This window comes from Scyliorhinus canicula, chromosome 2 (genome assembly GCF_902713615.1).
Source record: "Scyliorhinus canicula chromosome 2, sScyCan1.1, whole genome shotgun sequence".
Classification (NCBI taxonomy): domain Eukaryota; kingdom Metazoa; phylum Chordata; class Chondrichthyes; order Carcharhiniformes; family Scyliorhinidae; genus Scyliorhinus; species Scyliorhinus canicula.
In genome coordinates this window covers 276,646,085-276,673,453 of record NC_052147.1, presented here as the reverse complement: position 1 = coordinate 276,673,453, position 27,369 = coordinate 276,646,085, and the positions used below count along the sequence as shown (strand labels likewise).

Below are 27,369 nucleotides of genomic sequence, written 5' to 3'. Positions count from 1 at the left end.
TTTCGACAATTGGTTTATTCCATTTGCAGTCAGTACATAAAAAGGCCTAGTCTAAAGATAAATGAACTGAGCACAACTTCAGTGACAAAGGTGGGATGTATTGTACATTTCCAGGAAAGCTCACCACTTAAAATTATTAGCGGCATGGATTTTTCTCTTGAAGAACATAAGGCTGTGCTCAACTCCAACCCCCTAACACAAGAGGGAAATTAAACCTCTTTCAAACACAAAATGGCAACAGTGCGGGATAATATTGCTCCCTTTCCCATATGCCAACATTATACTCAACATTTTCCGTGTCTCCATCACCGTGGTTAGATTGCAAACAATGTCTGGCAGTAACAAATTTACCTCCTTTCAATGCCCCATTTACCCTCCCTAACCCCACCAGAAGTTATTTTTCCACCACTTTACCCTCTGTGGGTTCGTCTCCTTTCCCTAGCCCCCGTATCGACAGGTCATACACCACTTCCTCGATCTTTTTCACGTCGTACTTTAGGCCATCGTAACGTTTCCGCAGGGAGTCGTTCTTCAGATTGAGCAGACGGAATCCAGAATCCAGTTCGTTGATAAAGGAGGAGATTCGGAGGGGCCGGGTGTAGTCACCGGCAGTGACGCTGTTCAGAGCGAGCCTCGCCTATTCAGCAACGAGCCAGAAGAGAACGGGAAACATTACATTAATACAAGAACTGGCGCCCACAAACCCCTTTTATTACCCCTCCGGTTAACCTCGTCCTCTCCTCTGCAGCCCCCACTCACTCGCTCTCCTCTTCCACACCACCAATTGTCCCCCCTCCCCTGGCCCCATTACCAATTGACCCACTCCCTTGCCCCCATTACCAATGGTCACCCCCCCTTGCCCCCATTATCGTTTTCGATCAAGGATTTGAGGGTTAACAGAGACAATAGTAAGGTGGGGAGGAATAGCATGGGATAGGGGTGCAGGGAAGCGAGGGGATGTGAAGGAATGAGCTGCTCTCAAGGTCCTCGCCCATATGACTGTTGCCCGTGGGCGATCGTAAAGCAATGCCAATCAGCAAACTATCCTTTAATGGGCGAGGGGTAGAGAGGGCATCTCAACACACCAGAATCGTGGCCCCCTCCTCCCGCTGCCACTCAACATCCACAAACAGAAGGGGACTTTGGATAGCTATCAGGATTAGGGATCTTGGCTTAATTCCTCTCCCTAATCCTGAGGTACCAACGCCAGCTTGTTTCAAAGCAAACCCTCTCCCAACCTGTATTTCCCCAAGGCTTTCTTTAAGAGGGTGAATGTGGTGATATTTGGGTTTGTTTAGGGGCTGGTTTAGCAAAGTGGGCTAAACAGCTGACTTGTAACGCAGAGCAAGGGCAGCAGCGCGGGTTCAATTCCCATACCAGCCTCTCCGAATAGGCACTGGAATGTGGCAACTTGGGGCTTTTCACAGTAACTTCATCGAAGCCTACTTTTGACAATAAGCAATTATTTATTTATTTATGCGTGGGCGGGTAAAACCCCGCGGGTTAAGAAGATGCTGCTGGAGCGGGGTTGAGGGGAGGGGGGTCTGGCCCTACCAAAACTACTACTGGGCGGCGAACATAGCAATGGTCAGGAAATGGGTAGTGGGGGAGGGGTCGGTGTGGAAGCAGGTGGAGGCGGCATCATGTAGGGGCACAAGTTAGGGGCACTGGTAACAGCATCTCTGCCATTCTCGCCGGCTCGGTACTCCACAAGCCGGTGGTAGCGGCTGTCCTGAGGGTGTGGGGACAGTGGTGGAAGCATGTGGGGGCGGAGGGGGCGTCGGCATGGGCACCAATTTGTGGCAACCACCGGTTTGCAACAGGGGGCTTCGACAGTTGGGATTGAGCAGTTTGGGGACTTGTTTATCGATAGAGGCTTTCTGTGTTTGGAGGAATTTGAGCTGCCCGGTGGGAATGGGTTCCGCTACTTGCAGGCAAGAGACTTTGTGCGAAGGCAGGTTTCGACCTTTGCGCGTCTGCCGCCCCAGGGGATACAAGATAAGCTAGTGTTGAAAACAGGAGTGGGAGAGGGGAAGGTATCGGAAATTTATAAAAACCTGATGGAATGGGTGGGATCCCTGATAAGGGAGGTGAAGTGAAAAGTGGGAGGAAGAACTGGGTAGGTAATTAGAGGCGGGATTGTGGGAGGATGCCCCGAGTAGAGTCAATGCGTCCTTGTCGTGTGCCATGCTTAGTCTGATACAGTTAAAGGTGGTCCACAGGACAGATATGACTGTGGCCTGAATGAGCAGGTTCTTTGAAGGGGTGGAGGACAGGTGGGGGCAGTGCGCAGGAGGGCCCACGAATCATGTTCACATGTTTTGGACATGTCCGAGGCTTGGGGGTTTTTGGCAGGGATTTGCCGATGTCATGTCAAAGGTATTGAAAGTACGGGTTGTTCCGAGTCCAGAGGCGCCGATTTTTGGTGTGTCGGAAGACACGGGAGTCCAGGGGGTGAGAGAGGCTGATGTCTTGGCCTCCCTGCTACCCAGGAGATGGGTCTTATTGGTGTGGAGGGACCCGGATCCCCCAAAATCGGGGGTATGGGTTAGTAACGTGGCAGGGTTTCACAGGCTGGAGAAGATCAAATTCGACCTAAGGGGATCGATGCTAGGGTTTTCCCGGAGGTGGCAGCCGTTTATCGACTTCTTTGGGGATAATTAAGCTTGGGGGGTGGGGGGTAAAAGGAAAGAGGGAAGCATGGGGGGGCTCGGTGAGGTGGGAAATAGTTGGTAGGAAAGGGGGATTGGGGAATTATGTACGTAAGCCATGTTGGCTGGGTTCGGTGGTTGATTGGGTGGGTGTTATTTACTTTGTTGTTTTTCCTCTTAAATTGTAAAAATTATATAACAATAATAATAATAATAATCGCTTATTGGCACAAGTAGGCTTCAATGAAGTTACTGTGAAAAGCCCCTAGTCGCCACATTCCAGCGCCTGTTCGGGGAAGCCAGTACGGGAATTGAACCCGCGCTACTGACTGGTTCTGCATTACAAGCCAGCTGTTTAGCCCACTGTGCTAAACCAGCCCCTATATATGCCATATCAAAACATTTATTTTAAAAAACCCTTCCCAACCCTGCTCTTGAGTTTTCCTACCAGGACTTTAAAAAAGAAAACAGGAATTTTCTTATCCTTGCGGCTCAATCATTTCCTGCACAAGTCCCATCACGGGACCATGCTCACATGTACATGTTGGCAGCGTTTCCCCAGCAAGACTGAACAGGTCTTTACTCCAGAAAAGAGAAGACTGAGCGGTGAACTGAGACTTGTTTTTAAGGTCATGAAGGGGATAATTGGGAAAATATTGGAAAGATATGTAGACTTAACACCATAAGACACAGGAGCATAATTAGGCCATTCTGCCCATTGTGTCTGCTCCGCCATTCAATCATGGCTGATATTTTTCTCATCCCCATTCTCCTGCCTTCTCCCCATAACCCCGATCCCCTTATTAACCAAGAGGAAGGAACTCCAGGCGAGCTTTGACTAACTATGTACCAGGAAGGCGGTATGCCAATTGAGGCGAGCAAGGGGGGCAGTTTACGAGCATGGAGAGAAGGCGGGCTGTATGTTGGCAGGCCAACTCCGTAGGGAGGCCGCAGCAAGGGAAATTGCCCAGGTGCGGGACAGGGCAGGGAAATTGGTGGTAGCTCCAGATCAGATTAACAAGGTCTTTAAGGAATTCTATGAGAGGTTGTACATGTCAGAGCCACCTTGGGGAGGCCGGGAGATGCAGTAATTTCTAGATGGGCTGGAATACCCGAGGTTAGGGGAGGGGGACAGGGCTACATTAGAGGAGGCGATAATGGAGCAGGAGATAAAGGATGCGATTGGGAGGATGCAGTCGGGGAAGGTGGCAGGACCGGATGGGTTTCCGGTGGAATACTATAAAAAATTCAAAAATAAGCTGGTACCGCTGATGGTGGGGATATTTGAGGAGGCGATAGGGAAGGGGGTGTTACCACAAACTTTGGGGCAGGCATCGATTTCCCTGCTACTTAAGAAAGTAAAGATCCGATGGAGTGTGGGTCGTATAGGCCCATATCACTTTTAAACGTGGACGCAAAGATAATGGCGAAGGTACTGGCAGTAGGCTAGAGGAGTGCCTCCCGACGGTGATAGGTGAAGATCAGATGGGGTTTGTGAGAGGGAGGCAGCTCTTTTCGAATATTAGGAGGGTATTGAATGTGGTTATGGCAGAGTGGAAGCAAACAGAGGTGGTTGTGACATTGGACGCCGAGAAAGCCTTTGACCGGGTAGAATGGGGGTACTTGATGGCAGTTCTAGAGCGGTTTGGAATGGGACCCAGATTTGTGGACTGGGTAAAGCTATTATATAAGGAGCCACGGGTTGGTGTCCACACAAATAACATCAGCTCCGAATACTTTCCACTCCACCGTGGGACTAGGCAGGGATGTCCTATGTCCCCCCTGCTGTTTGCACTCGCGATTGAGCCGTTGGCCATCGCATTAAGAAGTTCGGGGGTCTGGAAAGGAATAGTGCGGGGGGGGGGGGGGGGGGAATAGAGCATAGGGTGCCCTTATATGTTGATGGTTAAATCTAGACAAGAGTGAATATTTTGTGGTGCCTTGGCCAGGGGTGGCGGCAGGGGTGGGGTGGGGGGCTGCCATTCCGTAACGCAGGGACTCACTTTAGTTACCTGGGGGTGCAGATTGCTCGAGATTGCGCGGGGGGGGGGGGGGGGCATAGGTACAACATTTCTAGCTTGGTGGGGAGAGTGAAAGCGGATCTGGCAAGGTGGGATTGTCTCCCTCTATCACTGGCGGGTCGGGTACAGACGGTTGAAAGGAATGTGCTGCCGTGATTCCTGTTTATTTTTCAAACCCTGCCGATTTTCCTGCCAAAGGCATTTTTCAGAGAGATTGAAGGGATGATTACCTCATTCATATGGGGAGGGAAGGTGGCCAGAGTTAGAAAGGTGCTGCTACAGAGGGGAAGGCAGGCAGGGGGTTTGGGTCTTCCGAACCTGATGTATTATTACTGGGCGGCGAATGTGGAGACGATAGGGAGCTGGGTCAGAGAGGTTGACTCCCAATGGGTCAGAGTGGAGGAGAATTTGGGTAGGGGGTCGGGATTGAAGGCACTAGCAACAGCGCCGCTCCCAATGGCCCCAGGGAGATACTCAGGGAGTCCGGTAATAAAAGCTTTGTTGAGAATTTGGAGGCAGTTTTGACAGCACTTCGGGTTGGGGGCAGAGTCAAAGGAAATGCCGATTCGGGGGAACCATAGATTTGAGCCAGGGAAGTGGGATGGAAATTTTCGGAGATGGGACGAGAAAGGAATTAGGACACTAAAAGATTTATTTCTTGGGGATTGTTTTGCGGGATTGAAGGAGCTGGGAGCGAAGTATGGGCTGGAGCAGGGGGAAATATTTAGATACAGGCAGGTTTGAGACTTTGCCAGAAAGGAGATACAGAGCTTCCCAGTAGAGCCGGCTTCCACATTGCTGGAGGAGGTGCTGACGATAGGGGGACTGGAGAAGGGGGCAGTAATGGCGGTTTCCGTGGCTATTTTTGAGGAGGAGAAGGCACTGTTAGAAGGGATCAGGGCAAAGTGGGAAGAAGAGTTGGGAGAGGGTATGGAGGAGGGGTTCTGGTGTGAGGGGCTCCGGAGGGTGAACGCCTCCACCTTGTGTGCGAGGTTGGGGCTGATACAGCTGAAGGTGGCGTATAGAGCACACCTTACAAGGGCGAGGATGAGCCAGTTCTTTGAGGGGGTAGAAAGTGTGTTAATGTTGTGGGGGAGCCCCACACCACGTTTATATGTTTTGGTCCTGTCCAAAGCTGGAAGATTAGCGGAAGGAGGTGTTTAGGGTAATCTCTAAAGTGGTGCACGTGAAACTAGACCCAAGTCCTCGGGAGGCCATATTCGGGGTGTCAAACCAGCCAGGGTTGGAAATGGGCGTGGAGGCAGATGTAGCTTCGCCTCGTTGATCACCCGAAGGCGGATCCTGTTAGGGTGGAGATCAACCTCTCCACTTTGTGCCCTGGCGAGGTGGAATTATTAACGCTTGAAAAGGTCAAATTTGAACTGAGGGGAAGGATGGAGGGGTTCTACAATTCATGGGCATTATTCATTATGCACTTTTGAGAATTGGATCACATCGAACATTGCCCCCCAACGCTGTGTGCGTTAGGGTGGGGCTGTGTGCGTTAGGGGGGGCTGTGTGCGTTAGGGGGGGCTGTGTGCGTTAGGGGGGGCTGTGTGCGTTAGGGGGGGCTGTGTGCGTTAGGGGGGGCTGTGTGCGTTAGGGGGGGCTGTGTGCGTTGGGGGGGGCTGTGTGTGTTGGGGGGGGCTGTGTGCGTTAGGCGGGGCTGTGTGCGTTAGGCGGGGCTGTGTGCGTTAGGCGGGGCTGTGTGCGTTAGGCGGGCTGTGTGTGTTAGGGGGGACTGTGTGTGTTAGGCGGGGCTGTGTGTGTTAGGCGGGCTGTGTGTGTTAGGGGGGGCTGTGTGTGTTAGGGGGGGCTGTGTGCGTTAGGGGGGGCTGTGTGCGTTAGGGGGGCTGTGTGCGTTAGGGGGGCTGTGTGCGTTAGGGGGGGCTGTGTGCGTTAGGGGGGGCTGTGTGCGTTAGGGGGGGCTGTGTGTGTTAGGCGGGACTGTATGTGTTAGGGGGGGGCTGTGTGTGTTAGGGGGGCTGTGTGTGTTAATAGTGATTATCGGTGATTCCAAATTGCTTTTTGTAATTTGTTTATGTTAACATGCAGGCCAATGTCTGGGGTTTGGTGGGAGGATGGGATCGTTGATATTGATGTGGGGATTGACATTACATTCGTTACTGATTATTGTTTATTATTGGGTGTAAATTTGGGAGAATGTGAAAAAGGAGAATAAAAAATATTTTAAAAAATTAATCAAGAACCCATCTATCTTTGTCTTAAAAGACCACTCAGTGATTTGGCCTCCACGCAGTCTTCTGCGGCAAAGAGTTTCACAGATTCACCACCCAGTGGCTGAAGACCACTTTTGAAAGCCTCCCATTTACCAGCCGTCCTGTTGCCTAGCAACAGACTCCCAAAATCAACTTTTGAAAGTTCCTGTCTAATGCCATCAAAATTGGCCTTGCTCCAATTTAGAATTTTAACTTTTGGGCCAGACCTATCATTCTCCATAGCTAACTTAAAACTAATGAATTAAGATCATTGGTCCCAAAGTGATCCCTCACTAACACTTCTGTCACCTGCCCTTCCTCATTTCCCAAGAGGAGGTCAAGTTTGCCCCCTCTCTAGTCGGGCCATCCACATACTGAAGAGAAATTCCTCCTGAATACACTCAACAAATTTCTCTCCATCCAAGTCCCTAATGCTACGGCTGTCCCAGTCAATGTTGGAAAAGTTAAAGTCCCCAACTATTACCACCCTATTTATCTTGCAGCTATCTGTAATCTTACATTTTGCTCTTCAATTTCCTGCTGATTATTTGGGGACCTGTAGTACAATCCTATCAAAGTGATCTCTCCCGTCTTATTTTTCAGTTCTACCCCTATAGAGTCAGTCGGCGAACCCTCAGATATATCCCCTCTCAGAACTGCCGCGATATTCTCCCTAATCAAAAACGCAACTCCCCTTCCTCGTTTTCTTTCTTTCCTATAGCATCTGTATCCCGGAACATTGAGCTGCCAATCCTGACATCGCCTTAGCCATGTTTCAGTAAAGCTATAATATCCCAGTTCCATGTACCCATCCATACCCCAAGTTCATCTGGCTTGCTCATAAGGCCTCTTGCATGGAAATAAATGCAGTTCAATCTAGACTTCCCTTGCTCTCTGTCCTTTAGAACCCTGGAGTGTAGTCCATCAGTCCAGGTGATTTATCCACCTTCAGACCTTTCAGTTTCCCGAGAACTTTCACCTCATTCTCCTGGACTTCTAGTATCCCACCGTGAAGATTCATGCAAAGTAACTATTCAGTTCCTCTGCTAGGTCTTTCTTTCCTATTACGACTTCTCCAGTCTCGTTTTTCAGTGGTCCATAGGTGAAGCCAGAACGAGGTAGATAGATGGTCACAAATAAATCCAATAGCGTATCCACTAGGAATTCTAGCCCAATATTCCTGCTTCCCTCGCTTATCGTTGACTTCATTCCGAACACCAAGCAGCAGGAAGTGGAAGTGCCGCCCGGATGGACACCCTCTCCTTGTTTGGGGTGGGGGGGGGGGGGGGGGGGGGGGGGGGGTAGAATCTGAAAGGAATCTCACCCGCGGGTCATGTTCATGCACACCCACCCCAACTGTATGGCCCAGTGAGAAACTCAGTATGTGGCCTTTTGACCAGGGAGAGGTTCGCGTGCAAGTAAAATCTTCAGGGGAATAGAAAACAAAATAATTACTGTTACATTTGAAGCAAATAATGGTTAACATTCATTTAACAGATGAATCAACTAAATAGATAGAGTGTAATTGATGACTAAGAGATCACAAGGAAACTAGAGATTCACTAATAATAATTGCTTGTCACAGTAGGCTTCAATGATGTTACTGTGAAAAGCCCCTAGTCGCCATATTCCGGCGCCTGTTCGGGAGGCCGGTACGGGAATTGAACCCACGCCTGGTTCTGCATTACAAGTCAGCGGTTTAGCCCACTGTGCTAAACCAGCCCCATGTTTCATATGTTCATGAGTCATTGTGCAGCAATTGGCAATGGGGACCTGTCCAATTTCTCCCACTTCCTAGTCTAGCAACACAGAGGCTAATTGTTGCGTCTCTGATTAAAGACCATAAGACATAGGAGCAGTATTAGGCCACTCATCCCATTGAGTCTGCTCCGCCATCCAATCATGTCGGATATTTTTCTCGTCCCCATTCTCCTGCCTTCTCCCCATAACCCCTGATCCCCTTATTAATCAAGAACCTATCAGGGCAGCACGGTGGCGCAGTGGGTTAGCCCTGCTGTCTCACGGTGCCGAGGTCCCAGGTTCGATCCTGGCTCTGGGTCACTGTCCGTGTGGAGTTTGCACATTCTCCCCGTGTTTGCCTGGGTTTCGCCCCCACAACCCAAAGATGTGCAGGGTAGGTGGATTGGACACGCTAAATTAACCCTTATTTTGAAAAAATGAATTGGGTACTCTAAATTTATTTTTAAAAACCTATCTATCTCTGTCTTAAAGACATTCAGTGATTTGGCCTCCACAGCCTTCTGCGGCAAAGAGTTCCACAGATTCACCACCCTCTGGCTGAAGAAATTCCTCCTCCTCTCTGTTTTAAAGGATCGTCCCTTTAGTCTGAGATTGTGTCCTCTGCTTCTAGCTTTTCCTACAAGTGGAAACATCCTCTCCACGTCCACTCTATCCAGGCTACGCAGTATCCTGTAAGTAAGTGCTATGCCTCTTTTGTTCCAGTCAAAAGGTGTTCAACAACTAGGAGCTAAAAATGCCCCTTTTATAAAAGGCACCCCTGTTATACTGCAAATAAAAAAAACCTATAAGGAATCTTTTCCGATGATGTTCCCCAGGCTAATGATGATGCAATCCAGTTCCCCTGGAGCCCTCCCTGTCGTAGAGAGCCTGCAGTGTACTAGCGGACACTGGGCTCATTCCTGGAATGAAGACGTGGTCTAATGAGGAAAGATTAGGCAGGTTGGGCTAGACTCATTCGAGTTCAGAAGAATGAGAGGTGATCTTGTCTAAACAAGGGCAGATGACAGAAGTACAAAGAAAATTACAGCACAGGAACGGGACCTTCGGCCTTCCAAGCCTGCACCAATCATGCTGTCTGTCTGAACTAAAACCCCATCCCTTCTGGGGACCATATCCCTCTATTCCCATTAAAAGTCACTATTTTATCTGTTTCCTCTACCTCCCCCGGCAGCGAGTTCCAGGTTTCCACCATCCTCTGTGCAAAACAGAAACAAGTTTATTCAACCTCTCCTCATTGCTAATGCCCTCCATAACAGGCAACATCCTAATAAATATTTTCTTTTCCCACTTCAAATCCTTCCATTCATCTGGTAGTGCAGCAACCAGAATTGAACACTTGATTCAAGTGCAGCCTAACCAAGGTCTATAAAGCTGCAACATGACTTGCCAATTTTTATACTCAATGACCCAGCCAATGAAGGCAAGCATGCCGTATGCCTTCTTGACTACCTTCTCCACCTGTGTTGCCCCTTTCAGTGACCTGTGAATCTGTACATCCAGATCCCTCTGCCTATCAATACTCTTAAGGGTTCTGCCATTTACTGTATATTTCTCATCTGTATTAGACTTTCCAAAATGCATTACCTCACATTTGTCTGGATTAAACTCCATCTGCCATCTCTCTGCCCAAGTCTCCAACCAATCTATATCCTGCTCTATCCTCTGACAGTCCTCATCGCTAACTTACTAATCAAACCAGTGACATGGTTTATCATTGATATCTTTTACAAACAGCAAAGGTCTCAGCACTGATCCCTGAGGAACTCCACTAGTCACAGCCAACCATTCAGAAATGCACCCTTCCACTGCTACCCTGTCTTTTATTAGGGGGCAATTTAGCATGGCCAATCCACCTAGCTTGCACATCTTTTGGGCTGTGGGGGTGAAACCCACGCAAACACAGGGAGAATGTTCAAACTCCACATGGACAATGATCCAGAGCCGGGATCGAACCCGGATCTTCGGCACCGTGAGACAGCAGTGCTAACTCACTGCGCTGCCCTACCCTGTCTTTTATGACCGAGCCAGTTCTGTATCCATCTTGTCTGATCCCGTGCAACTTCACCTTCTGTACCAGTCTGCCATGAGAGACCTTATCAAAGGTCTTACTGAAGTCCATGTAGACAACATCTACTGCCCTACCCTCATCAATCATCTTCGTCACTTCCTCAAAAAACTCAATCAAGCTAGTGAGACACGACCTCTCATACACAAAACCATGTTGCCTCTCGCTAATACATCCACTTATTTCCAAGTGGGAATAAATCCTGTCTCGAAGAATCCTCTCCAATAAGCTCCCTACCACTGACATAAGGCTCACTGGCCTCTAATTATCTGGATTGTCCTTGCTACCCTTCTTAAACAAAGGCTATTCTCCAATCCTCTGGGACCTCCACTGTAGCCAGTGTTGGGGAAGGCAGTGGCGTAGTGATATTGTCGCTGGACTAATAATCCAGAGACCCAGAGTCCTGCTCTGGGGTCCCAGGTTCCAATCCTGCCATGGCAGATGGTGAAATTGGAATTCAATAATAAATATCTGGAATTAAAAGTCTAAAGGTGACCATGAAACCATTGTCGATTGTCGTAAAGACCCATCTGGTTCACTAATGTCCTTTAGGGAAGGAAATCTGTCGTCCTTACCTGATCTGGCCCACATGTGACCAGATCCACAGCAATGTGGTTGACTCTTAAATGCCCTCAGGGATGGGCAATAAATGCTGGCCCAGCCAGCGATACCCTCATCCCATGAACGAATAAAAAAACATTCAAGATTCTGAGGACACTTGACAGGGTGGGCGCTGAGTGGACATCTCCTCTCACGGGGAACCTAGAACTAGGGGGCACCATTTAACAATAAGGAGTCTTCCATTTCAGAAGGAAATGAGGAGCAATTTATTTTCTTGGAGGGTTACGAATCTTTGCCATTCTCTTTCCAGAAGAGCAGTGAAGGCAAGGTCATGGAATATATTCAAGGCTGAGGTTGAGTTTTTAAACCAGGAGGGAGTCCCCAGTCATGAAGGACAAGCAGGAAAGTGGAGCTAAGGCCAGAATCCGATCAGCCATGATTTCATTGAATGGCAAGGAAGGCTGGAGGGGCCAAATGGGCTACTCTCCTATTTCTTATGATCTTATGACACCGTGTGCTCTCCCTCTCGTCCGTAAAATCTGGACACAGACACAGATGCGGTGGAGGGATAGGTAGTCAGGCTGAGAAATCTTCCCTGACCACTTGCTATTGCTGGCCGTGTTGGTCATCAGGAGCAATCCCACGAGGAGGTCTCCCAATCTGCTTTCTCCTCTCCGCGGTGGGTGGCCAAAAGGTCCGGAGTGTGGGACTGAAGTGCAGCTAGAAATGAAAGACGAGCTCAGATAACGAAAGAGGGGCTGTAGCCCCACTCATCCTACAGAGACGCAAAACGCAGACTCTTCCAGGCTGCAAAAATTACAGGCAGCCCTCGAGTTTGGGAATCGACTCAACAAATCTATTTCCCTGGGACCGCCAGGTTGTTATACCCTGCACACCAAAATTCCCGATAGACAAAGGGAGGAATGGTAAACTGATATACATGGTTGACACCAGAACGCAGGTAGTCTGCAGTCAAACTCTGACATAATAACGTCTTTCACCCAGTGATATTGTCTAACACATATCTAGGTGTTTTAGTTTTTAACAATCAAAATGAAGAGAGACCTAAAGGAATTTGTTGTTGCAATCTAATTTGAATGATTTCATGAGAGATCAACGCGGGATGTGTGTGAATATCTGACCATTTTCCTATGATCGATTCCTTCATCACAAATTACACACCAATCTAACCAATTCATTAGCATATTAAATGAATGTTAAACACCCGCACTTATTTTGGGCGAGGATTATGGAGTTATAGACTGGAGCTCGATTGGTAGCTTAAAATGGTTCAGTTACAGAATACTAAGTGCCCAGCAGCAGGTTAGAAGCTCTAGTCTAATCGAGCGGTTTAGACAGTAGGCATACTGAACACTTGTGGAGAATCCGATCGCAGTACAAGGTAAGTGACCCTCCGCGGGTTGTTTAAACATCTAATCTCACCAGCAGCGCAGTAATTTGCTCCACTGGCTTGCCTGCCTTTGGATGGCATTCCATCAATTGTCACTGTGTCTTACCAGTTCATTCGCTAGGATCAGCAGTCCCGAAAGATAGTCCTCGATATCCAGATGAAAGCCTTTGTCTCGGTACACAGTAACTGCAATCCAGCCACAAAAACACTGTTAGAATTAGTTGTGGCAAGTGCACCTTCAGTCAATTAAAGCAGCCCGGGTTGGTAAATAATGTGCACAGAATGGTACAGTATACGAGGAGGCCATCAGCTCATTGATCATATGTGGTTCTGTGAAAGAGTTATCCAATTAATCCCATTCACCTGGCCTTTCCCACATTTTTTCCCTAAAAGTATTTGTCCATTTTAAATGTTGCTATTAAATCTGCTTCCCCAATACTTTTAAACAAGAAAAATCTGTGTTTTTCCCCACTGATCACTTCAAATCTGTGTCATTTTTCTTTATTTCTTTCACCACAGTGGGCTAAATAGCTGGCTTGTAATGCAGAACAAGGCCAGCAGCGCGGGTTCAATTCCTGTACCAGCCTCCCTGAACAGGCGGCGGTCGGAATGTACCGACTAGGGGCTTTCCACAGTAACTTCATTGAAGCCTACTCGTGACAATAAGCAATTATTATTATTAAAATCCCTCTTGATTTTAAATATGCTGATTTAAATCTCCCCGTAACTTTCGTGCTTGAAGGGTAGAATTTGGCTACCAGAGCAGTTCAGAGACTAGGAATTCTGCGGTAATTCATTCCGACTCCCCAAAAGCCTGTCCAAACTAGGCAAAAGTAAGGAGTGTAATGGAATGCTCTCCGCTGGCCTGGATGAGTGCAGCTCCAACAACACTCAAGAAGCTCAACACCATCAAGGACAAAGTATCCACTGCAATCCAGAAGTTCAAGGGCAGCAGACGTATGGGAACCCCACCATCTGCATGTTTCTCTCCAGTCCACACAACCCTTACTTGGAAATATATCCCCGTTCCTTCCCTGGGCCAAACACACGGAATTTTCCCCCCAAACAGCACAGTGGATGTACCTACACCACTGGACTGCAGCGGTTCAAGGCGGCTCATCACCCAACTTCTCAACGGCAATAAATGCTGGCCCAGCCAGTGACACCATTCTTCCATGCTGCGTATAAGACTCAGTCTCTCCTTGAATGTTGCCAAAACAAAACTCACATCAGCCCAGACCTGATCAACCAAACATTCCACCTCCCATAAATGTTGAAGGAGAGACTCGGGAAATGTTGAATACTTCCCCTTCCTTGGCAACCGCCTCTCTCAAAAGACCACCATGGACGAGGAGATCCAGAACTGGATCAGCCTTTTCCAAACTGCAGCAGCGAGCGTTTGACAACAAAGGACCCCCCGTAAGTGAAAGTGCCGGTGTACGGAGCAGTTATCATCACCACACACCTGTACTGCCGTGAGAGCCGCACTGTGCATTTATTAGAGAGGAGTTCCGCCTGCAGCGAGATGCAGGAAGATCGGTCGAAGGCCATCGAGGGAGCGGCAGCCCTCTTGAAAGGCTTGATGGAGAGAGTCGAGAAGTGCCTGGAGGCACAGGGCTTGCAGATCCGGGAGATGGAGAAGGTGATGTCCGACCACACTGATCGTGTGGTGGCATTGGAGGTGGATTTGGGGCTCCTCGGGGACCTTTGCAAGTCACTGATGGCAAAGGTAGAGGAGGGGAACAGATCCAGAAAGCAGAACCTGTGTATCGTTGGCTTGCCCAAGTTGTTGTTTGTTTATTGTCACGTGTACCGAGGTACAGTGAAAAGTATTTTTCTGCAAACAGCTCAAACAGATCATTGAAAATAAAATACATAATAGGGCAACACAAGGTGCACAATGTAAATATAAAAACACCAGCATCGGGTGAAGCATACAGGCGTGTAGTATTAATCAGGTCAGTCCGTAGGAGGGCTGAAAGATTTGATAGAAAGCATAAAAGGGAAAATAAAAACTCCGGGGAGGCCCGGGGTCGGACGGTCACCCGGTGGAGTTCGCAACGGAGTTGGCACCACATTTATTGGGGATGTTTAGCGAGGCGCTGGAGAAGGGGGAGTTGCTGGAGACATTGATCCAAGCGTTGATCACGCTAATCCCGAAGAAGGGGAAGTACCCGTTGAATTGTGGGTTATACAGGCACATTCACATATGTGTTTAGCAATGGTAAGTGTTGGCTAAGTTAGTGGCAGGGAGGATGGAAGGGTGCATTCTGTGGGTGGTGGCAGAGGACCAAGTGGGTTTCGTGAAGGTCAGGCAACTTTCCAGTAAGATTAGACGGTTATTAAATGTGATCATGACCACAAAAGGATGGTTACCGCAGGTAGTGGTCGCTATGGACGCGGAGAAGACTTTCAACCGGGTGGAGTGGCGGTACCTGTTTGAGGTTTTGGGAAGGTTTGGGCCGAGGTTTGTAGCGGGGGCGTGTCAGCTGTACGTGGCCCCTATGGCAAGTGTACGGACAAATGAGATGAGTTCATGGAGCTTTGGGTTGCATAGGGGAACGAGGCAGGGTTGTCCGCTGTCGCCACTGCTGCTTATGGGCCTTATGGGGGTCAGAATATTGGCTGGGGATCATGAGGGGGAGTAGGGAACACTGGGTGTTGCTGTACGCAGAGGACCTGCTGCTCTTCGTATCGGACCCATTTGAGAGTATGGGAGGATTATGAACATACTAGAGGTGGTTTGGGGCTTTTTCGGGCTAGAAGGTGAATGCCAGAGTGAGGTGTTTCTGGTGAAAGCGGCGGGTCAGGGAGCTAATCTGGGGGTGTTGCCAGGGACAGGTTTAGGCATTTGCCGGTTCAGGTGACGGGGGTGTGAGCGACGATGCACAGGTGGAACCTGACAAAGTTGATGTAGGAGGTTAGGGAGGACTCTAGGAGATGGAATATGTTACACCTGACACTGGCAGGGATAGTCCAGGTGGTAAAAATGAACGTTCTACCAAAGTTCCTGTTTCTATCCAGACCCTCCCGATCTTCATTCCGAAGGACATTTTCCGGAAACTGGATGTAGCGATTTTGGGAGTTAATATGGGCGGGGAAGGTACCGAGGGTGGAGAGGGCCCTGCTATAGAGGCAAAAAGGGGGGTTGGCGTTACCAAATCTGCTGCACTATTATTTGGGGGGGGGGGGGGGGGCGTGAATGTGAAGATGGTAAGGTGGTGGCAGGAAGGAGAGGGGTTAGAGTGGGTCAGGATGGAGGAGGAGTCCTGTAGGGGGTCCAGCCTTAAGGCAGCGGTGACAGCGGCACTGCGGAGATACACGGAGAGCCCGGTGGTACAGTCCATGATTTGGGTGTGGAACCAGTTGAGGGGACACTTTCGGATTGGGGGGGGGGGGGGGGGGAATGTTGTTGCTAACGCCACTGTATGGGAACCTTGGGTTTAAGCTAGGGCAGACGGATGGCATGGAGTCAGAGGTTTACAGCAAGAAAACAGGCCCTTCGGCCCAACTTGGCCACCTGGCTTTTACCACTAAACTGATCCCAATTGCCCGCATTTGGCCCATATCACTCCATACCCAGCTTCCCATATAACTGTCTAAATGCTTCTTAAAAGACAAAATTGGATTGTCGGGAAGCATGTTTCCTGGGGTGTTTGTTCACTTTAACCTGTTTTGATACATGTTTGTAATAAAATACATTTAAAAAAAAAGACAAAATTGTACCCGCCTCTACTACTGCCCCTGGCAGCTCGTTCCAGACACTCACCACCCTGTGTGTGGACAAATTGTCCCTTTGGACCTTTTTGTATCTCTCACCTTAAACCTATGCCCTCTAGTTTAGACTCCCCTACCTTTGGGAAAAGATGTTGACTATCTACCTTATCTATGCATATGTTCAGGGCCTGTGAGAAGTTGGAGTGATACTGGCAGGGGGTGTTTGGGACGTTATCGAAGGTTATGCAGGTAGAGGCCGGGCTGGACCCTATGGTGGCGATTTTTGGGGTATCGGAAATGCCGAAGCGGATGGAGGGGAGGGAGGAAGGCAGACGTTGTGGCCATTGCCTCTCTTGTTGCCCGGCAAAGGATTCTGTTGGAACGTCAGTCGACAATGCCACTGAGTGTGCCGGCCTGGCTGGGGGACCTGTACACTTCCTCCAATTGGAAAAGATTAAGTTTGAATTGAGGGGATCAATTCTTTAAGGCATGGTGGGGACTGCTCATGACCATGTTTGAGGAACTGTTCGTCGCTTGGGGTGGGGTGATAAGGGGGAAAATCTTGCACGAACTGTGAGGTGTGGAGAATGTTTGTTGATTTATTTATGTTTTCGTACCTTTGAATATGTTTGGAATTAAATATATTTAAAAAGAAATTAGTGCAATCTGAAACACAACCGAATAACACCAACACCAGAATGGGGCAAAATAGGGAGCTGGAACATGGGTGATGAACGCATTCACTCAGGAACGGGCTTAGTTTCCCTTCCTGAGAGCAATGACCAGATCAGGAATAGCCACAGGGACATCCACACCTTACAGCTTGGTGGCACAGTGTGCATCACACCCACACATAAAAGGCAGTAGTGGGGGCTCTATCCAGATCCTTGCTTCAAGTAGCAGAGCCGTCTCACAGCTACAGCCACTTAACAAAAGCATTAATAGAAGTAAGAGAACAGCAGTGTGACACACTTCCTAGTATTCCTGCAACAGCTTCCCGAGTCACCAGGGTTTCCGTCTCCAGATACACCACGAACGCTGCCAGGAAGATGAGGCGTTGCAACACGAACCTCCAATGCTCATTAAACCTGCAGAACAAAATTCAGTGTCAGATAAGCTTTGGTCCATCAAGCCTACAACACACCCTGCAGTATTACGACTGGACCCTGGAAAATCCCTCCCCGAAACCTTCAGTTAATTGAAACGAATCTAGGAGATCATAGACCATGCACTGTTCCGCCTTCTATATGACATGCTTCTGTCCCTGTCAAAGGCTACAGGAAGTCAACATCCAACCTATCAAGCTGGCAAAGTAATCCAGAGGCTCATAATCCTTGGGGAAATGAGAACTGCCCACAGCTGGTCTATTCTCTCTCTTGCATAGTTTAAACTTATGCTCGCTGTTCCTTCCGAATCTGTCAAATTGGAACAATCTGCGAATAGGTGTACAAGCCATGAAGGATTTCAGTATTTTATAAACCTCTAAGTCCACGCTACTCTAAATTAAATAGCTCCAGCTGATTAAAGTAGTTACTTGTGGGCCAAGTCTGGTTCGGTCCACCCATTGCCCAATGCAAGACAGACAATTTCCAGCCTGCGCAGCCACGGGGAAGGTAAAGGCTGCTAGTCAATGGCGGAATCAGATCACAGAATCATACTGATCTCCCCATTTTGCAGCCATTTTGAAATCGATTGCTCAGGGTAATCGGAGTGCATCTCAGGGTACTGAGGCCTCACCACAATGCAGAACATGTACTCTGATACAAGGAGAGACCAGCATCTTCTCAGGAGACACGAGCAATATAGTGACAGCCACAACTAGAGAAGGAATAAGGGTCTGTTTTGAAGAAGCTATTCTGAATAAAGCTAAGCACTGATGACCATGATCCTGGTGATGAGGGCGGGCGTTCTTTTTATGTGGCAAAGACAACAACCATTGAAATTTCTTCAACAGACGATAATCTGTGGTAGAAGCAGGAAATACTGAAAGAAACAAATTAAATCCACCAGCATCTGTAGATGGAATAGCCACAAAACAAAAAGGCGCATACTTTAAACTGGTTTACTGGGGGTGTCCCAAAACATCCCTCAGAAGTCTAACGCTTCAGTTCTGATGAAAGGCCTTTGCCTAAAGTTTAAAGCATCTTTTTCTCTTCACGGACATTTATGGTTTAACTATTCCCTTCCTGCGTTTCCCATCTCTATTTCCATTTCCTGCACTTGTATTATTATCACTAACCTGTAGTACTGGTCTGGCGGGAACTTGGTCTTCAGTTCCTCTAGATGTACCTTCACCACATTAAAATGGTCACGTGCTTTCTGACACTTATTTGGCACTAACGTAAACAAAGAGAAACAATCAATCGCTTGGACGGAGAGGGCCACACAACATGTAAAACCGTAAAGTTAATCACCACCTGGTGTCCTGAGCCAATATGAATGCTTCAATCAATATCACAAAAGCAGATTGTGGGAACGTCCTGTGTGCAAATTGGCTGCTGTTTTTCCAACATTACCAAAGTGACTAAGCTTCAAGGTGTATTACATCGGCTGTCAAAGGGCACTTGGGAGTCTTGAGGTTGTGAACGGAGCTGTTATTCCTTTCTTTGCGTTGCACACTAACTTTTGGTTGAGTGCCACAACCATAGCCATGGGTGGCTTTCGAGCGAGTAACAACATACAGTGGGATTGGAAGTGGTTCCGTGCCTGCAGTTTCCTGCACTTTGAGTTGTGGAGTGTTGGCAATTGGGGTCCACGCACTTCCCCACGGGAAGAGAAAAGGAGGAAGGAGTTGGGATAATCTGCCCCCCCTCCCCCCCAAGCAATATATTCTTGCCCTTTTATTTTCTAGACAGCAATAAAAGGAGATGGGAATAGCATCAAATCCACAGGTCAGCTTGATGCTAAAGCTGAACTAGTTGTGAATGCAGGGACAGAACAACTGTTGTATTGTTTCTCTTCCCACACCTAGAGGTGCACCAAGGCAGACGTTCGACTGTTTCCACAGCTAGTAATTCCTGGACCAGGTCACTAGTCTGTCACCAGAGGCTGATAGCTTGAGGGGTGCCACTCCACATCAAACATGGCTGACCAGGAGTCTCTCTCATGTTGGAAGGATTCGGCAGGTGGACACTCAATCTGTTCAGCCTCGTTGTGAACACACAACGTTGTCACCAAGTCCTGGAATGGGATTTGAACCCGGAGCTTCTGGCTCAGAGGCAGGGATGCTACCGTAACAAGAAGTCACAGATATAGGTTTGGGAGCCATAGATTTAGAATTGAGATGAGGAGGAACTACTTCTCGCAGAGGGTGGTGAATTTGTGGAACCCGCTGCCCCACAGTGCGGTGAAGTCTGAATCATTAGATAGTTTCAAGAAGGAGATAGATATATTTCGATATGGGGAACAGGTAGGGAGGTGGATTTGGGACCAGGAAGATATCGGCCATGATCTGATTGAATGGCGGAGCAGGCTCATAGGGCTGAATTGCCTACTTCTGCTCCTAATTCCTATGTACTCACTGCACCACAAAACTTCCCTGTACAAACAATGGTAACATGTATTTATCCAGAGACTTTACCATCGGAAAGTGCCCCAAAGGTGCATCTCACAGGCATAAGGCAAAAAAGCCAAGAACACCGAGCTAAAGGAGGGGTTAGAAAAGGGTTGTCAAAGAGAGAGTCTTAAAGAAGCGGTGGAACCAAGATGCAGGGGGGCTTAGGAATGGGATTTTCAGAAGTTGACGGCCTGGCCTGCAAAAAGCATGCCCACCAATGTTATGGCAGAGCTTGAGCATGCATAGCGCATCAGAGGGAGAGATTGGGGAGAGGGCGGGGTGGCAGTGGGGGTTGTTAGGGAGCAACAATAATTTTAAAATGAGTATCTTAATTTGAGGCTTGGGAAAGCAGAAGCCAAATGTTGGTCAGAGAGGGCAGGGGACTCAAGTGTGGTACAGAACACAGGCAGCAAACCTTTTGACTGGCAGAGGTGGTGACAAGTGGCGATATCATGGAACGGGCAATCCAAAGGCCCAGGTAATTGTGCTGGGGACATGGATTCAAACTGTACTTTAATCAGTTAGAGCTATTTAGTTTGGAGTAGCATGGACTTAGAGATTTATAAAGAAAAAATGTGGTTCACTAATGCCACTTTAGGGAAGGAAATCTGCCATCCTTACCTGGTCTGGCCTACTGGTGACTCCAGACTCACAGCAATGTGGCGACTAAGGGCTTTTCGCAGTAACTTCATACTTGTGACACTAAAAGATTCTTCTTCTTATTATTATGTGGTTGTCTCTTAACTGTCCTCCTGAAATGTCCAACAAGCCATTCAGTTCAAGGGCAATCAGCGGTGGGCAAAAAATGCGGGCATTGCAGCGACGCCCACATCCCATGAAAGAGAAAGGTAAGAGGATCAGTGGCTGGCAAGGTCGGTATGGGGGTAACAAGAGGTCAAAGGTGACAATGGTTAATGGCTTCAGCAGCAGGCAAGTTGAGAAAGGGGTGTGGAGACAGGTGATGTTATTGAGGAACGAGTATGCAGGCTTTGTCATGGAGAGTTGAAATAGAATAATCATAGAATCCCTACAGCACAGAAGGAGGCCATTCGGCCCATCGAGTCTGCACCAGCCCTTGGAAAGAGCAACCTACTTAAGCCCACGCCTCCACACTCTCCCTGTAACCCCACCTAACCTTCTGGACACTAAGGGGCCATGGCCAATCAATCTAACCTGCACATCTTTGGAAACCAAGCTTATAGACAATCTAGTACAAGCAAGGCAGTGACTGGAGGAATCATTGACAGGGGTTTGCATACCAATGGATGCTGATGGCTTCAACCTTCCCAATGATCAGCTGGAGCAACTGCCAGCATCGTGAGGACGCGAATAGAAAGCAACTAAAAAGCAAGGTCAACTGAACGGCAGTTCTTAACTGAAATAATCCAGGGCAGCGCCAGATACTTATAATAATGATAATCATAATAGAATAATAATAATTGCTTATTGTCACAAGTAGGCTTCAATGAAGTTACTGTGAAAAGCCCCGAGTCGCCACGTAAATCCTGATTCTTTTGCAGTCAGTCTGGTCTCAATAAAATTTGAGACGGATTTGCAGGTATCAATTATTGTTTATTTTAATCAGCTAGCTGGGTGACTCACTCTATTGGGAGAGCAGGACACAACCAGTCTCCTGGATCTTCCACAGCCAGAGTGCACAAAAGACAAAACATTTCTGGACAGATACATTCAAGTTGCATCAAATTTCACATACATACGACCAAATAAGGTAACAGTAATGAATGCAAAATTCCCATAGGCTATCCCTATACACTTCTTAACCTGGCCATATATCCTGATTGGTTCATTTCACATTCCTCTGCCCTGGGCTCACTTCACATTCTTCAGCCATTGGGGGGGGTGCGGGGGGCCTTTCACTCAGCATTCTTGTCCTAGCAATTACCTACCCCCCCATCCAAGCCATGCTTAGCCCAGTTCCTTTGTTCCGGCCTCTGCATTATCCTAACTAATTATCCCATTTTGTATCACATTCGTTTGTTCAATTCCTCAGCCATATTCCAGCACCTGTTCGGGGAGGCTGGTACGGGAATTGAACCCGCACTGCTGGCCTTGTTCTGCATTACAAGTCAGCTGTTTAGCCCACTGTGCTAAACCAGCCCCCTAAAAAGTTCATCACCACTTCAGTGAAAAATAAAACCCTCGATATCTCAAATAATTAACACAAAACCAAAAAGATCATGATTGGTTTTGATTATCATCAAGTGACTTTGGAGTGTACAGAACCTCCTCTCTTCCAAAATAGCTGGGGGTATTACAGAAGCAAGGACTGCTTCCTGCATTCCACCATTCACTGTATTATAGATATAATAAAAGCAAAATACTGCAGATGCCGGAGACCCAAAATAAAGAGAGAAAGTGCTGGAAAGACTCAGCAGGTTTGACAGAATCTGTGGAGAGAGACAGACAGAGTTAATGTTTCGAGTCCAACCGGACTTCTTCAGAAATCTCAGGTTTTGGAGTTCAGACTTGAAACATTAACTCTCCACGGATTCTGTCAGACCTGCTGAGTTGTTCCCCAGTACTTTCCGTTTTCGATAGGTGACCAGTGGGCAACAGTGGGAATCATACAATTTACAGTGCCATTCGGCCCATCGAGTCTGCACCGGCCCTTTGAAAGAGCACCCCATTTAAGCCCACGTTTATCCCCGTAACCCCACCTCACCTTTTTGGACACCAAGGGCAATTTATCATGGCCAATCCAACCCAACCTGCACATCTTTGGACTGTGGGAGGAAACCGGAGCAGACACGGGGAGAACATGCAGACTCTGCACATACTGTGACCCAAGCCGGGAATCAAACCTGGGACCCTGGAGCAGTGAAGCAACTGTGCTAACCACTGACTACTGTACTGCCCTAAACACCGACCAAAAAGAATCGTCCATACCATTTTACACCATCATCCAACATCTCAAAATGAGCCAATGAAATATTTTTGAAGTGCAGTGGCTGCTGTTAATGGAGAAAACGTAGCGGCCAATTTGCACACAGCAAGCCGCCTCAATTAGCAGTGTGGTAACTAATCAGATAATCTGACTTTTTGTGTGACAGTGATTGGAGGATAAATCTTTGACCAGAACACCGGGGAGAACTCCCCTGCTCTCGTTCAAAATATTATCATGGAATCTTTTACATCCACCAGTGCTGGCAGATAAGGCATCGGTTTAACGTCTCATTGGAAAGATGGCACCTCTGACAATGTAGCAATCCCTCATTACCATCCTGCAGTGCCAGTTTCGGTTTTTGTGCTCAAGCCCTGCAGGGGGACTTGAAGCTGGAACAGTGAGAATGCTGACTCACAAAGCTGCTGAAATGATCTGTTGGGCGGGGGGCACAGAAGAGAACAGGAAGGCCATTGGCTACATCCCACTCGCTAAACGTATAATGCACCTGGCCCCACCCCCCTGCCCAATTATTTATTTGTTTCAAGGAGACAAATAAATAGATTCAGAGAAGAAGATAGGAGAGGAAGACAGAAAGAGACATACATGCAAAAGCAGAAATTAATGAGGAAACAAAATGAAAAAAAAACCAGCGAGAATAATTTGCCACATCATCAATTTCCTCTTCTCTGACAGCTCTACAGCGGTGGCTATTTGGCCCATCGTACCTGTGTTTGTTCTTTGGTCGAGCTATCCATTTACTTCCACCCCCTCTTGCTCTTTTCCCTTAGTCCTGCAAATGTTTTCCCCATGCTTACCGTCCTTCAAGCCGGATGTCTGATGAACAGTCTGCAGCAGGGTAAGAATCTCACGTGCTGTCTGTTCGAGGCCTTGAACAACTTTTCTGATTTCCTATAAACACCAAGAGAAATGAGAGAATGGGGCAAGTATAGCAGTGCAGCGAATCAAAGGGAGGAAGACCACAGAATCCACCATTTAGTCAGCAACAATCTTGTGGGTGTGTTTTGAAAGTGTTATTGAAATATCCTGTGGACAGGAGTCACCATATCGGTGCATGCTTTCCTAAATGCAGCAAGCATCCTTATTGCCTTCTCTGGATGGCTGGATTTCCCACAATATGGTCCCTTTGCCAATTACCTTACCTTAAATGTGTGCCATCTGGTTCTCAATCCTTTCACCAAAGAACAATACAGCACAAGAACAGCCCTCCAAGCCTGTACCGGTCATGATACCAACCTTGGCCAAAACCCTCAGCACTTCCTCGTGCCGTATCACCGTTAATGTATCTGCTTCCACAACCTCCCCTGGCAACAGGTTCCAGGCACTCACCGCCCTCTGGGTAAAAAACCTGCCTTGCACATCTCCTCTAAACTTTGCCTCACGGACCTTAAACCTATGCCCCCTGGTGACTGACCCCTCCACCCTGGGAAAGAGTGCCTGCCCATACACTCTATCCATGCCCCTCACAATCTTGCAGACCTCTATCAGACCTTCTACAGGTGTGCGATAGCGAGCATCCTATCCGGCTGCATCACAGCCTGGTATGGCAACTGCTCAGTCCACGATCGCAAGAAACTGCAGACTGTGGTCAACTCAGCCCAACGCATCACACAAACTTGCCACCCCCACATTGATTCTGTCTACACCTCCCGCTGCCTCAGAAAGGCAGACAGCATTATCAGAGACTCCTCCCACCCAGGCATTGCCTTCTTCCAGACCCTTCCATCAGGCAGAAGGTACAGAAGTCTGAAGACTCACACATCCAGACATAGGAACAGCTTCTTCCCCACAGCTACAAGATTCCTCAACGACCCCCCCCCCTCGGATTGATCTGTTCCCTGTAAGAACACGATTCACGACGCCCTATGCTACCCTTGCTCACGTATTTGCTTTGTTTGACCCCTTGTTCTGCACTGTACTCACTGTTTTGTCGATGTTTATTCTTGTCTCTACTATGTACGTACTGTGTACATTCCTTGGCCGCAGAAAAATACTTTTCACTGTACATCGATACATGTGACAATAAATCAAATCAATCAATCAGGTCGCCCTTCAATCTCCGTTGTTCTAAAGAAAATCGTCCGAGTCTATTCAGCGTCTCCGCATAGCAAGCACCCAACAGACCAGGCAATACGTCGGTGCACCTCCTCTGCTCCCATCCAAAGCCTCCACATCCTTCTGGTAGCGGCGACCAGAATTGTGTGCAATACTCCAAGTGCGGCCATACCAAGGTTCTATACAACTGGAGCATGACTTTCCAGTTTTTATACTCGATGCCCCGTCCAATGAAGGCAAGCATTCCATATGCTTTCTTGAGTACCTTGTCCACTAGGGGCTGATTTAGCTCACTGGGCTAAATCGCTGGCTTTTAAAGCAGACCGAGCAGGCCAGCAGCACGGTTAGATTCCCGTATCAGCCTCCCCGGACAGGCGCCGGAATGTGGCGACTAGGGGCTTTTCACAGTAACTTAATTGAAGCCTACTCGTGACAATAAGCAATTTTCATTTCATTTGAGTTGCCACTTTCAAAGATCTGTGGACCTGCACGCCCAGATTCTCTGACTTTCTATATTCCTAAGAGTTTTGCCATTTGCGGTAATTTCCCCTCTATGTTAGACCTACCAATTGCATTACCTCATATTGAAATGAAAATCGCTTAGTCACAAGTAGGCTTCAAATGAAGTTACTGTGAAAAGCCCTAGTCACCACATTCCGGCGCCTGTTGGGGAAATATTTGTCCGGATTAAACTCCATTTCCCATTTCTCTGCCCAAGTCTCCAACCTATCTATGTCCTGTTGCATCCTCCGACAATCCTCAACACTATCTGGCACTCCACCACCCTTGGTGTCATCCACGAACTTACTAATCAGTCCTGCTACATTTTCCTCCAAATCGTTTATGTATACTACAAACAACAGAGGCCCCAGCCCAGATTCCTGTGGAATACCACTAATCATAACCTTCCATTCAGAAAAACATCCTTCTGCTGCTACCCTTTGCCTTCTGTGACCGAGCCAGTTCTGTATCCATCTTACCACCTCACCTCTGATCCAGTGTGACTTCACCTTTCGTACTAGTCTGCCATGAGGCACCTTGTCAAAGGCTTTACTAAAGGCCGTGTAAATATCATTCTCTACCCTCCCCTCATCAATCATCTTTGTTACCTCAAAAACTCGATTAAGTTAGTAAGGCACGGTCTCCCCTTCACAAAACCATGCTGTCTATCGCTTATGAGTCCATTTGTTTCCAAAAAGGTATAAATCCTGTCCCTGCGAATTCTTTCCAATAATTTACCGACTACCAACTATGAGGCTCACCGGCCTAGTTTCCTGGATTATCCCTACTACCTTTCTTAAACAGCGGTACCACATTAGCTATTCTCCAGTCCTCTGGGAAAAGTTCCCCCCATCTACTCTGTGCAGACCCCTCATGATTTTGAATTATTCCAGTGGTTTGAGCACACAAGAGGGTTGCTAACTGTGATTAAATGTACTCCTGGAGGTTTCATCATGTGACTTGCCCCCATTAGGACAGCACTGTAGCACAAGTGGCTTCACAGCTCCAGGGTCCCAGGTTCGATTCCCCGCTGGGTCACTGTCAGTGTGGAGTCTGCACGTTCTCCCCGTGTCTGCGTGGGTTTCCTCCGGATGCTCCGGTTTCCTCCCACAGTCCAAAGACGTGCCGGTTAGGTGAATTGGACATGCCAAATTGCCCTTAGTGTCCAAAAGGTTAGACGGGGTTATTGGGTTACGGGGATAGGGTGGAAATGAGGGCTTAAGTGGATCAGAGCAGACCCGATGGGCCGAACACCCTCCTTCTGCACTGTATGTTCTATGTTCATACCCTAGCCATTAGTTGGCACTGCCTTCCTGCATCCATCGTCCCCCCTGTGTGTATGTTTATGTGGGCTGTTTAGCTCACAGGGCTAATCGCTGGCTTTGAAAGCAGACCAAGCCAAGCCAGCAGCACGATTCTTCGATTCCCGTAACAGCCTCCCCGGACAGGCGCCGGAATGTGGCCACTAGGGGATTTTCACAGTAACTGCATTTGAAGCCTACTCGTGACAATAAGTGATTTTCATTTCATGTGTGGTGGGGGGGTTTCCAGGTTTATTTTCCCTGGTCCCCCAACCCGAATCACTCTTGCGGCCTCTTGCTGTGCCCACCCACCCAATATTAGAGTTTCCCAATCAGCGGCTTTGTCTGCTTCCCCCCCCCTCCGGTTGCTATGGAAACTCACCTCCCTCACATCCTGGTCCGCGGTGAGAGAGCTCTGGATAACACTGAACAAATCCGTCACCGACATCGTGGCTGCCCCTCACGGTAAGGCTGATGAAAGGTAAAGAGCGCGGGTTTATTGGCAGGAGCAGCTCCCTCTGCAGCGCAGACAGCGGGCCTCATGCGACAGCCCACACGGGGAGAGGGGGGTCCTTTCCTACCGCTGGTCGCGCATCAAATCCGTCCAGACAACCGGCCTGACTTTTG

General features: G+C 48.2%; 1 protein-coding gene across 1 annotated transcript; it reads right to left on the bottom strand.

Moving 5' to 3' along the window:
- Positions 1–27,339, bottom strand: tsn (translin). Its single transcript, XM_038790096.1, has 6 exons — positions 27,125–27,339; positions 23,683–23,776; positions 18,646–18,742; positions 17,379–17,494; positions 12,796–12,875; positions 1–637 (listed from the first exon to the last, which is right to left on the bottom strand). Exons 1-6 carry the CDS (start codon positions 27,188–27,190, stop codon positions 395–397), a joined length of 696 nt encoding a protein of 231 aa, XP_038646024.1. The 5' UTR covers positions 27,191–27,339; the 3' UTR covers positions 1–394.
- Positions 27,340–27,369: the final 30 nt, after the last annotated feature.

What these genes read in the sequence shown, in the direction of transcription:
- tsn (XM_038790096.1), bottom strand. Translation starts at nt 27,190, where the DNA reads ATGTCGGTGACGGATTTGTTCAGTGTTATCCAGAGCTCTCTCACCGCG. An exon ending in CGGACCAGGATGTGAGGGAG is followed by an intron (nt 23,777 to 27,124) that starts GTGAGTTTCCAT and finishes TGGTGTTTATAG; the next exon opens with GAAATCAGAAAAGTTGTTCA. An exon ending in TGTTGCAGGAATACTAGGAA is followed by an intron (nt 12,876 to 17,378) that starts GTGTGTCACACT and finishes GCTGGATTGCAG; the next exon opens with TTACTGTGTACCGAGACAAA.